The sequence below is a fragment of the Poecilia mexicana genome, unplaced genomic scaffold (assembly GCF_051168715.1).
Source record: "Poecilia mexicana isolate PSO_F unplaced genomic scaffold, ASM5116871v1 scaffold_18, whole genome shotgun sequence".
Lineage (NCBI taxonomy): Eukaryota > Metazoa > Chordata > Actinopteri > Cyprinodontiformes > Poeciliidae > Poecilia > Poecilia mexicana.
Window position 1 is genome coordinate 2,497,839 of NW_028263387.1, and position 13,118 is coordinate 2,510,956.

Here is a 13,118-nt window from a genome sequence, read left to right on the forward strand (position 1 = left end):
GGCTTACGTGGTGTGAGGGGGCGATGATGAAGCTGTCAAGAGGCCTTTTGAGTGAACAGATACTCTGCCATTACAGAAAGCATCCCTCTAAGCTGGTTTGTTTGACACAAGATACTGTAAGTAGCATCTGTTTCAGCAGGGATCCACAAGCTGTTTATGTACAATTTCTGCTGAAAGACATTCATGTTAAATTAGCGGAAAGCTGGGATATACCAGTAGGAGGATCTGGAGGTGTTCATTTGACATGCAGGATTATTAAGCCCCTAAAAGAGGACAATTTCACCAATTTATCATTCAGAAAACATACAGAGCAAAATACATTTGAATGATTTATTTATTAAGCATGGATAAAGCTGGTGCAACTGATGAGTAACTTAACAAGGCTGGCTTTTGAACGTTATTTTAATGTGGGTTTAGTATCTGTAGAAAACAAAGGAGTTTAGGTGGACTGTCCCAAGCAGCCTCTTCTTTCATGTCAGCAGAGGAAGCAAATGTGTGGAGGGAAACCAGAGCAGGGCTCCAGTTCATGCGTCAGGAAATTACTTTCTGTTATATCATCAGGTGCTATCTCTTTGTCTGTTATCCAATTCCTGTGGATGTGTTAGTGGTCAAAACCATAATGGAAAATCCACTGCAGAAAAAAATTATAGTGCTTTACAATTGAGATGACAGCAGTTGTCAGGTGGATCAGAGACAGACAAGAAGCTGAATACAGAGAACTGGTGGACTATGGGGTGACGTCTGTAAAGTTAACATTAACAATTTGGGTCATTTAGCCTTTCATAAGAAAAGAAAAGTCATGTTTTCACTATGTCATTCATAAATGTCAGTTTTAAATTTAACTCGATATTTAGTTAGAAAGCTTAACTAAAGTTTTCTAACTATAGTTGGAAAGACTATGAATAACACTGTTCCACTCAGTCTGATTAACATATAAGCTAAATATTTATAAACAAAATATTTAGCATCAAACTAAATAACTAGTTTACCAACTAAATGTTTAGTTGGTAAACTAAATAAACTAAATATTTAGTGAGCAAGCTATATAGCTCCAAACAAAATATGTAGTTAAACTAAATATTTATTTAGTTCGATTACACATTTAAATATGCTAAATACAGTCACTTTAGTAGTTATTTTAAGTTGAAGACTCTTCTGAAAATTATATTTTTCTGTATTCAATTCAAGCTGTGTTTTCCATCCATAAAGTGTGTTATATACTAACTGTCAAATACAGAAGCTCTAAGGTCAGCAGCCTAAGGGAATAGTCCAATCATTTAGTACACTGGATGCAGAGGTTTGACTTTCTCTCTTATACAGTCAAGCTGTGATAGAGTCTCATCAGAGCTTGACCTCCTCACCCTTCCTGCAGTCTCCTTTTTACTTTACGACTGCCCGTTTCTTTGGACAGTGGATACATAAGATCGTCCATACATAAGTAGTCTATCTACTCTTTACATCTTCACTGTTCCACATCTAGTCTGTGTATCAGCTTTCCAGCCTATGCAACAATAAGGCAACAGGAAGCTGTGCACTGTGGCTGCACCCAGCAGCTGTTCAACAGGAAACAGTTAACAGAACTCCACCAAAGGCAGGGTTCATCTGCAGTGACATCCTGAGCCACTGAATCATACTACAGAACTCTAACAGTCGATTAGAAGCTAACAGATTCTGAACAGTTGTGAGCAGAAGGAAAATATTCTAACACTGCTTTAATGAAATCTCACATCATTCAAGTACAAAACTGTGCAATTGGGGGAAAAAAACAAAAAACATTAGCCTGCAAAAAATGCCTCAGTCATACAGGCCATCTGCTTTCCCAGAGTTCTGTGTGTCTGCTTTGCTCTTTCAGAAGAGGAACCAAATGTGCACGTGACATCCTGTGTATGTAAAATACAGTCAAACGTTTCCGTCTTTTCTGCTTATGTTATTAGCAGACCAGGGAGAGTGACACACTTCTGAAAGCACAGGCCCAGCTTTGTAAATCAGCACTTAGCTGGATCCCCCAACCACCAGAAGGTCTAACATTAACCCTTCTCCTGCTTAGAGACAACAACAAAGCTCCCCCACAAGTTCTTTTTCTCCAAAACATAACAGAGAAACAAAGAGTTATTCTGAGCAATGCTGGTGTGGGAGAGCTTTATTTGAAGTATCACATCTCCAGAGAAGAAATGCTTCCCTCAACCAATTGACAATTTGCCCTTTAGGCCAGAAATCTTGTGCTGAGTGGATAAGTTAATTAAGAACAGGGAGAAAATGATAACGGCCTTGTATCTGCCTCCTGCTGTACAATAATTACCACTGTTATGGTGTGTTCTGATGGACGGCATACAAAGAATATAAAATACCTCACTGCAGGCTGCAGTACATTAATTTGACTGGCAGATGTCTGGCAATGAAGATCAGTGGCTCACTGTAATAGGTAATTACTATCTGGCTACTGCAGAAACTAATTTTATAAGACGTCCTTATGAAAACAGAGAGGATGTGATGATTTAGAGGAACATTTCAGAAAGAGAATGCCAATAAGTTAGACATCTCACAGGGTTTTTAAAGTGTGCAGTGGTATGACAAGACAGGACGTTCCCACCCAGCTTAGTTCAGGGAACACGGTGTCCATGATGCTGGTATGATGAAAAGAGTCTGAAGATAAGCATGTGGAAACTGGGGCTCAGGAGCCTGGACGTTCTAGGGAATGGAAGCATGCTGGTGGAAGGGAGCTGTGCTCCAGCTGTTTTCTATCCAGAACCTGTGTTCAGTCTATATGCTGTCACATCATCCTGTTCCCTCACAGATTCACAACTGTTACCAATTTCTCTGCTACTTCCTTATGCATTTGTAATATTCATTAAATGTTCACCATGACATGACCATGATCTGCATTTGGATCCCCTAACAGGTGCAGACCTGGAGGAGTGGATAGAGCAGCGTTGACTGCTCTACCTCAGTCTCACCCAAGGTGATTTAAAGGTCAACACACTTGATATAGGGAAACACTTGGTCACTGTAAAAGACAAAGACAGACATGATTTATGGTCATCGTTCTGTCTATGAGCAAGGCAACACGTGCAATAGGCATACCAGTGTATGGCAAGCCATCATTATCAATAATAACATGTTGTTCTGAACTGTCATTAGCATGACAATGCATAAAATCCCTCTACACCTTATTTACCACCACAGCACATTTTTTTACATGATTATACCGTACGTTATTTAGGCCACCACACATTGTATTGAAATTCACAATGTATTTACACAGAAACATTTTTTTATCCCACTATTTATGGTTTAGAACAAGAAGTTAACGTACCGCTTATTATTGATACTAATGGCTTGCCATGTACTCATGACCTATTTTGAGGAGTGTGTCTGGACAGGTCATTTGGCTGATTGCTCACATCCCCATTTGTGTAACTGTCTGGTTGGAGGAGCAGAGACGCAGAATCTGAAGAAATGGCTGGTTCTATCAGGATAATATTCATATATGAATAAAAACACAGAGGGAGTGATTATTGCTAAAAGGTAGGTTTGTTAGGAATGCACTTCCTCTTTCCTCTAAAGGATATTGAGGAAAATCTATGCTAAATAAAAAGCCCTGGCAGAGGTGCTACTTTAAACTGCAACTCATATTTTACAGAGGTTTCACTGGAAATCTGAAGACTAAAGTGACCAAACTTTCTTTGGTCATTTTAGATCAAACCACAGAGCATGACCCTTATAACTGAGAGAAGGCAGATGTATGGCAATGCTAAGTAGAGGGATAAAGTTGTCAAGAAAGCATGTTCTTTAGACATCAGGTTAGAGAAACATTTTACTTTCTTAGTAGATGAACACCCGGATAAAACTTTGCCCACCTCTGACCACTCCTTGTATGAGAGTCTAGTTTCACCTCTTTCCCCCAACAAACAAATCATGACAGTGGTGTTGCTACTGGAGGTTTTCAGTAGTATTTCAATTTCACATCTCTTGGAGTGGAGTTTCTATGTTCCCCTGGTTCATGCAGCATTTTTTTCTGGATACTCTGGCTTCCTCCTGTCAACCAGAAACATGCCTGTTAGCTTAACTGCCCTTCTAAATAGCACTTAGTTGTGGGTGAAGAGTTATTCTGTGTATGGGAAAGTAAGAAGAATATCCAAAATAGTGGGTCAATAATTATAAGGATCCTGTAAACTATTCACACTATTACCACATGCTTTGCTCTGGGAAGCATCAACATGTGATAGAAGAAAGATGGAATTTATAGTTTCTAATTGCAAGATGACTGGTACTCTACTCACTAAACCATGGTTGTTTTAGTCAGTTGTACTCATGTATCAAAATTGTACCCACATTATTAAAAATACTCTTTATGATCACTTTTAAAGTTATTTCAAAACATTCATCTGGTAAGAGTCTTAATTAATTCTGGCAAGTACTTCTCTCTCTCTGAATTGTAGAATGGATAGATCAGTCCTAGCTAATTGGGCCTCTTCTTTGACAGTAATGTGTCGCCCTTCATTCTCTCTCATCTGACTGTCTTCATCACACTGACTCATTGTTAGAACACAGAGGAGGACAGACAACCTCTAAAATATCATCATAAGGTTGTATAATAAGTATTATTCTTCCAAGCCTTTTGCTTACTCTGGGAACAGTGTCACACACATGCATTAATGGTTCAGTATATAACCTTTATCAAGAATATGTTTTTACATATTTGTTAAAACTGTCACCATGTCTTGACAGTATGTAGCGAGAGAGATAATCTGTGAAAATATTGCTCTCCTCCAACTCCCCCCTGCCAACTGAAAAAATGCACCACCGGGTCAGAAACAACCAATCAGAGCCAGGAGGAGAGTCTTAATGCTGTCCATCAAACTCATGTAATTACTACTAAACATGCTAATGGCGAACAACTTACTGTTACAGGAAAAGCTTTTATCAGCCAATATTAGTGGCTATGCTAACTAGCCTAAACAGTATCTGCCTTGGCAGATACTGGAGGGGTGTGAGCAGCGCCACATGAGATTGTGACTGCCAGCATCTTCAGGCTCTGATTGGTTGTTTTTAGTTAGCACTGGGAGCACTGGGAGAAGGCAGAGTACTGTCAGAACATGGTGACAACTTCAACAAATATTTTCTATAAAAGTTACACACTGCAGCTTTAAGACATCTTGTTTTTATGTCCAGCTATCAAGTTTACATTAGATGCCTGAACCAGTTTTTCGATCATCACTTTGGAAATATGTAAAATAACAGTTGTGGATAATTGGTTAATAATAGGCTCTGATCCTTGATGTCACAGATTTGAGTCCTGGCCTGATGACCTCTGCTGCATGTCTTCCTCCTCTCTCATTACACACTTTCCTATCAATTCACTATCTAATATTGGTCACTAGAGCCAATAAAACCTTTAAAAAAATTAATAATAATCATATACCCATGCTAATTAATCATAGTTATCAAATAATGCAGACAAGTTCAGTTTTGCTTATATAAGATTATCTGGCATTCACTTCTGGTTGACTATGTTGCTACAATGGACAATCACTTACACTGTATCATTGACTTTACAGCAATCCCTCATACTGAGCATGCATGTAGCAATGGTGGAGAGAAAAACTCCCCTTTGACAGGAAGAAACCTCCAGCAGAACCAGAACCAGAATCTGGCTCTTGTGCCATTTGTCACAACTAACTGGGAGATTGAGAGAACAGAGAATACACTCAAAAAAGAAGCAGCAGCATTGATCCAGGAGTACGTTCTGTTTTACTCTAACAACCGTAGCACCAAATTAGCCACAAAGTGGCTTTAGAGCAACAAGGTCAATGTCCAAGTATCTAGAAAATCTGTATTCTTCTCTCTAAAAATCTCCTTTCTACTGTAGTCAGGACTTTCTTCAACAAGATGAAATTTTGTTGAAGAAAATTTCATCTTTAGTCACTACAAAGCCCATCTATTCTTTTTATATATATGTGTGTATGAGTTGCTACTAGTAGAACCAGAAAAACCCCAGGGGAAGTTACACGTTCACAAAAAGTTGTAAAACATCTTTCTTCAGATGCCTGACGCTTTTATCTACTGTGCACATGTATGCTCTACATCAATATTTTTTTTCCAATATTCCTCTCATCTGCCTGTTTTTGCTGTACCTTAATGAAAACAAAAATCAAAAGAGGAAATGTTTACTGTTATTGAAGAAAAAAAAAAACAAGCTTTTGGTGTCCAGAGTGTCTAGATACAGAATATATTTTTTTTAATAGTATAATATAAGTTGCCTTTTTTTCTTCATTGAAGATGGACAGAGCAGGAATCAAGCCAGCAACCCACCGATTACAGGATGAACTCCTGCCACTGTCAACACAATCTTCTTGAAGTTTGGTGCTTCAGTTTCAGATGCTTTTGAAATAGCATCAAACATTAAGAAGACAATTAAAATACATCTAAGGATGCATTAGACAAAATTAACTCACTCTGAAAAGTACTAGGCACCCCTCCAAAAAACTTGGAAGAAGTGCCAGATGTCTGGGTGAATGGGTAAAAGTGCTGGTGGAGTCTACTTTGGAGAGACAGCATGATCTGCCAAATGGACGATAGTGATGGCATGGTCAATATCTGCTTATGATAAGAAAAGTCATTAACTTAATGATGCTGTTAATACTAGGAGTATCTGAACTGTGTGGAGCTAACAGGTCTTTAATTGGAACTCTTTTTGACTGAGTATTTGTATGCTGACACTATTGTACTGACAGAGTTGACAGAAGAAGGTGGGTTGCTGAATATGCCTATCATAAAACCATTTTTAACTGCCTTGGTCAGGAGAAAGTCAATTGTATTGAGTTCTAAAGGTGAAGCTGGAGGTTTATGACTGATTTATAGAGTCAGGAATCATTTCTTTGCTTAGGCCAATTCCTTCTGTAAACCAGATTAAAAATAAAATTACAAACTCTTTTCCGAGATTATTCTAAAGCACGGATGAAAGGACATTTATTGCAATGGATGGAGTGAGGTGATTTGCTAATCAGTCCACCTGAGATGTCAACCAGTGGGGAAGGAGTTTTTGTCATGATTGTCACCTCAAATGAAGCAAAGTTGCAAATTTCTGCAGCTGGAAACAGAGCAGGCGAGGTAGTTTAAATTATTGTAGACCATCCTGACTCCCTGGTACAAATCTGGCAACCTTGGCTCTCTAAGTGATGTATCTCCAGGTCTATGGGTTTGGATTACCGGATGAGGAGGAGGAGCAAAGGCGCACTGGGAATCTAGAGTTAAGGAGCTGGTTGATGAGGAAGACTGTGAGCAGGGAAGGATAATTGTACATACCATAAATGGGTGGGAAGGGGTTCCACTGAGACTGCATGAAAGAGATGGCAAAGATTTGGAGCACTTCTCAGAGTCAAACAACATCCAGTGTGTTCTCTGATTGAACAGAAAACAGCCATATATGACATTGCTAGAAACTGGTGCCTCTGAAATGGAAAAACAAAGAAATAGTCATTGAATGTTGACCTATTATCTGGTGGACATGCAGGGCAAACTGAATTATTTTAAAGTTGGAAGGTCAGGGCAAATTCAGTTGGTTTGAAATCTCTTGAGTCAAAGCATTATGGGAGGAAAGCATTAAGGAAGTCACTGTTAAAGAAAAGTCAGTTCCAATCTTAAGGAAACTCCATGATCCAACAGAAGAAAGTTCTCTGGTCTTTTGAGACCAAAATGAAGCTTTTTGGTGACCAGACAATGTTTGATGAACATCAAATACAAGCAGAACATCTCCACTGCAAAGATCATCATCATGCCACTGGAACATTTTTTTACCAGGTGAAAGGTTTGTAAAGGTAGAAGGTAAAATGAATGCAAAATTTAGAGAAATTCTTAAGAACAATTAGTTCCTATCTTCTAATGGAGAACTACAACTTAAGATAATATTTATTTAAAATAAGACAACGAGCCAAGGCGTCCAGCTAAAGCTGTACACAGATGGTTTGAAGACAACAAGGTGGTTGTTCTGGAGTGGCCCAGTCAGAGCCCAGAGTTCAGTCTGACAGAGAATCCATGGCTGAACTCAAAAATAGCTGTTCACAGCTGATCAAACAAAGTGTATTTCATAACAAACATTGTATCCGTTTTATGTCAATGAAACAATTTGTACTTCTTGCTTGAAATCAATTAAATTAATTGCCACGTTTAAAAACAACTTAAATGTCAGCAACTATTTTGAGAAAGTTGCATTGTTGACTTTCAATAATTGTTAAATTTCTGTGCATCAATTAGTCCACTATTTAATTAGTTCTTAAAGATTAAGACAATTTAAACGTTTTTAGTCTGTTTAGTTTCTGTCAGCATTCTTGCTGACAGAACCATGTGAGGAAAAAAGTAGTATTGGAACTGGTCCAAAAGTTAGGCTTTCTGAATGTGACCACTTTAAATTAAAGCTTTTAGCGCCATCTGGTGTCTATGTTTAGGTCATACAGTTTCAAAGTCGGCCTTTTATCACCAGAAGAACATTTCCAGGATTAGAGGACTAATGTCCCAATAAGATCTAGAGAAACTCAACCATGCATTTATCTTTAGTCGCATTGATTACTGCAACAGTGTTCTCACAGGTCTGAAATAGTGGCGTAAAATCCATTTCTCTATTTTTGTGTTAAAACTCGACGTCCCAGCCATGTGCATTCAACTACGCATGCGTGCGCTGTCATGTGGGACTCCTGATTGCACCCGGCTTGGGAAGTTCTAACATTATCAGTTACGGTTACTAGTGACGGTGTAAAGACTGCAATGGGTTGCTAACTGAATCTATTATAGAGTGAAACTGTGCGCGTGGACCATATGACGTAGAAGCCGAAGGAGCAACATGACAGCTAACGAGGATCAGGAGGTATGAAGCAGCTGGAGGCTAGCTGCTGTTAGCAGCTAGATGCTAAAACTGTACAAATACACTGGAGCGTCAGACAGCAAACAGGTTAGCTGTTAGCAAAGCTCTGCTGATTAGAACTAGCCAGAAAAGGTCTACCACAGGACGTTATCACCTTTGTTAATGAAGTTAAGGGCAGATTGCTACTGGCATTTACCGTAATTCGACATCTACAGAAACATGAGTCGTGTTTCAACATTATTATTCTGCAACATTGTGTTGCTGTTTTGATAAAAAAAAGTCACATTTTCAGATGATCTGCTCTGCTGCAGATATAATATAAAATTCTTGTCCTTTTTTTTCTCCAAGATGGAGCTGGAAGCTCTTCGCTCCATCTATGAAGGGGATGAGTGCTTCAAGGAGATCAGTCCAGTTTCCTTCCAGTTCAGGGTGGGTACCATCCTCTGCTCTGTTCCCTTCACTGGCTCCTGCACTCGCAGCGACTCAAATGTTGTACTTTATAAGCTCTGCAACTTTAGTTCAAGTACTGGCAATAACACCATCAGGTTATTGTTCAGCATGTTTTGATGTATATTTGTTATTGTGCAGCTTTAAGCTTCAAGAAGCAAAAAATGATTAGCAATCTTCACTCATTTATAGTTATATCACCAGCACATAAACAAAATCCTGGTGAAATTTTGTTTTGACTACCTAGTAAGACTATGTGCTGCAGAATAAACAGATTTAGGGGTGCACCAATGACAGCTTTCTGGCTGATCATTGACCTTTGAAAAGCCTGACCTGCCGATTTTTATTTATTTTTTTGTCTGAAAAGTAGCTAAATATTTTAGCAAAATCACCAACAGTGGGGTGACTGTTGTTAACCGCAGACCTCAGCCCTGCCTCATGGCAGAGCAGAAGAAAACAGTGGTTGACGTTCAGACCATTGCAGAGAGCAAGAAAAACTGATGGTTAAGATCAGTCTCACACTGACCTCCTAAAATCAAGGAAATTAGGACCAATTTATCGGTTCATCCCTAAATAGATGTTCTTGAAATCATTGTTGTCTTTTCTTAGTAACGGTTGCCTTCAAAGAAAAGTGTGCAACCATCATTGCTTTGCTTCAAAGTGACCTCACTTGTAAGAAAACTCGTGGTAAGTAAAGAAGAAGACTTCAGGATGTCCAAGAGCGCATCCACCGGTGAAACAAACCATCTCAAACATCAGAACCATGGATTTAGTCCAAATGTTAATATTCATTACATGCAATATGTATACATTTTTAGTTCTTTTTTTCTTCAGTATGCCAACACAATTTGTGAACATAGTGTATATTGGAGTCACAAATTGCAACATTTGTTCCAGTGCAGAAACCTTTGGTTAGACAGACAAATCATAGCAAATTTGTTGAAATTTCTATGGTCCATTTCCTGATTATTACCTTTGGCGTTTTGGTTGAATATTGTGTAACAGGTTGGAGACCTTGAGGACACAAAAGCATTTATTCTGGACATCAGCTGGCCGGACAGGTATCCAGAGACGGCTCCACAAATCTCCCTGGATGCCTTTTTCAACAACAGGATGTAAGCTGCAAGCAGTGGGGTTCAGTCAAAGAAAACCGCTTTGATAGTAGTCATGTTCATGTTCCACTATGGAACTGCTCTGAGCAGACCGCAAGAACCAGTTCAACCAGTAGATGGACTGTTGACATCACTCTCTTCTAGTCATACCCACCAGTCAGGGTGCTTCCCTGTCACGCTCACTTCAGATCTTTATTTATGATTTATTTTAAAACCACTCATCATGTTCCTTCCTTGTTCCTACGATCACTACTATCTGTTGGTTTACCACATAAAATCCTAGTAAAGTACTGTAGGAGACGGTCTGCTGTGGTTTGTTTTTGCTAACAGCTCTGCAGAAACGAAGCAGCTCATCCTGTCGAAGCTGGAGCAGCAGGTGGAGGCCAACCTGGGCTCTGCCATGATGTACACTCTGTTTGAGTGGGCAAAGGAGAACCAGGAGGAGCTCATGGAGAACCACAGGCCTGTTGTGAATGCTGTGGTCAGTGTGCTTAAACTTCATCCCTCTGCTGTTTTTCTAAGAGTGACTGCAGCAGGGATTGTGTTCCAGTAAACCTGCTCACTTATTCGAGATGTTTGAGTTTTTTATCCATTTTTTTGAATTGCAAAGGCAGCTTAGGAAGCAGATAACATTTTCCCAACCTTGCTTTTTTGTTGCATAGTTTTTTTGTTTTTGTTTTTTTGTTTTTTTTTTCAAACGTCATATGGTAAAAGATTCCAAATATAATCTGTTGGGGTTTTATAAAAATAGCACATTAATGTTTGTGTGTAGCAGACCCTGACATCCAACACTGAGGTGACGACTCCCTCTGCAGCAAAGAAGAGAGAAAAGAAGGAACAACTCACAAAAGCACAGAAAAGAAGAATGATCAACAGAACAGGTGGCACATTCACTCATGTTTTATATGGAAATGAATAATAATGCAACGAGTAACTGATGAAAGCTAGTTCTGAGCAACTCTAAAATGATGTAGTGCATAAAAATGTAACTACAGATAAAAATCAGAAAAGTCTGTTGTCCATGTATTCAGTGTTACTGAGTCTGCCTTTACACATCCACAGACTGAAATCTTTACTTTTTTTTGTGAAAAAAACTGGAGAAGTCAGATTGGATGGAAAGAATCTGTTCACATCGTTTTTTAGTTCCTGCCACAGATTCTCAGTTGGATTTAGGCAAGTCTGGACTTGGGCTAGGCCGTTCTAACATATATTCACGTTTTGATGTAAACCATTCCAGCTTGAATCGTGGACAGCATCACCGTTCGTTGTCCTGACAACTGCAGTCCCACCTGAGCTGTAGATCTCTGCAGCTGCTCCAGAGCTGCCATGAGTTTATGTAGTAGGTTTGTAAAGTGGCAAAATGCAATTAGTACTGAACTAATGCAGAATAATATTATAACAATGATAATGATACATTCCCACTTCTGCTTATGGTGCATTCAGTGTCAAACAGAAAAAGTGATATTGCTTTGGAAAGGAAACTGAAGATGATTTTTAAGTTCTGTTTAGAATACATTCAATGTTGGCAAACAAAACAATGTGCATTCAGACTTTTCCCCCGACTCTTAACTGTAGTTTAGGGTTTAAGCTGTACAACCAAGGTAATAGTTATTTTTCACATATTTCCTATGTCTTTATTCTTTAGTCCACTCCTAAAGTATTCTTAATGCTTTCAGACCATAAAGGGGAGCTGCCAAGAGGCTGGAACTGGGTTGATGTGATTAAGGTATATGCAGTACCGTATTTTTCCACTAGATGGCCAAACTGAAGACTTTTTGAGCTCTCATTCATGTTGACTTTTTCCTTTTCTGTTCCTTTTAAAATGACTGCTTCACCAACCTCCAGCATGTAAGTACAACTAGTTTCTTAAGCGATTATATTTTCATAATTGACCTCATTATTTTCCCTCATGTCCATGAACAGCTGAGCAAAACTGGAGGAAAGGATGACGACTAGAGCAGAAGCTGTCACATGCTTGAACTCCAAACTTGCTGCTGCTGATGCAGCTGCAGCTGCGGTTGTGCTGCAGATGATTTCACAATCAGCTGCAGTGGCATGGGACACTCTGCTGCCATAAACTCACCCCATCACTGGTGTTCCTGCTCCGGTCAGCTGAGCAGGCTGTTCGTCCATCAAGGCAGAGCTTCATCTGCTCACACTTGCTGTCACTGCCATGTTTTCAGTCTCGCGTTACTCACTGAACACATTAATGTTGGTTCTAAACTAGTGTTCCGCTGTTACTGTAAGGTGCTGTGTGACTTTCTTAAAGAATTGACATTTTTATGCAACAGAAAATATTACTCATCATTTTCCTGTTTTCTTTATAAATTGTGAATCTGGAAATGTTTATATATATAAATAAACCCACATTTTGTCAATTTCTTGTTTATTTTTAAAGACAGACTCACTGCTGCTGCAGCTTAGCTTAATAGCATAAAAATGTCTTTTATTGCCCCACACTGGGGAAACTCGGGTGTAACACAGGCATTGAGCTATGCAGGTTCACACAAAAGTTAAAGTTTTAAAAATATATCAAAATTCAGAATTAATATACTGTACAATATAACAAAAAAACAGTGTATGGTTCTCAGAAATGGAAATAGTGTACGCCAACCCAAGAGATGTGGATCTATAACTTTTTATAAATGTACATAATTTTCATGTGTATTTTATATTAAAAAGTAAACACACTGTTTATAATA

At 38.9% G+C, this 13,118-nt stretch overlaps 1 protein-coding gene across 2 annotated transcripts; it reads left to right on the plus strand.

Moving 5' to 3' along the window:
- The first annotated feature begins 8,658 nt into the window (after positions 1-8,658).
- Positions 8,659-12,794, plus strand: rwdd4 (RWD domain containing 4). 2 transcript variants are annotated; one of them, XM_088015530.1, is made up of 7 exons: positions 8,659-8,860; positions 9,206-9,286; positions 10,310-10,419; positions 10,747-10,897; positions 11,189-11,297; positions 12,093-12,142; positions 12,262-12,794. In XM_088015530.1, exons 1-7 carry the CDS (start codon positions 8,837-8,839, stop codon positions 12,370-12,372), a joined length of 636 nt encoding a protein of 211 aa, XP_087871656.1. In that variant the 5' UTR covers positions 8,659-8,836; the 3' UTR covers positions 12,373-12,794. The 2 variants fall into 2 exon arrangements, with proteins under 2 accessions (XP_087871656.1, XP_087871657.1); XM_088015531.1 differs by having other exon boundaries at positions 8,661-8,860; positions 11,192-11,297.
- The last annotated feature ends 324 nt before the right edge of the window (positions 12,795-13,118 follow it).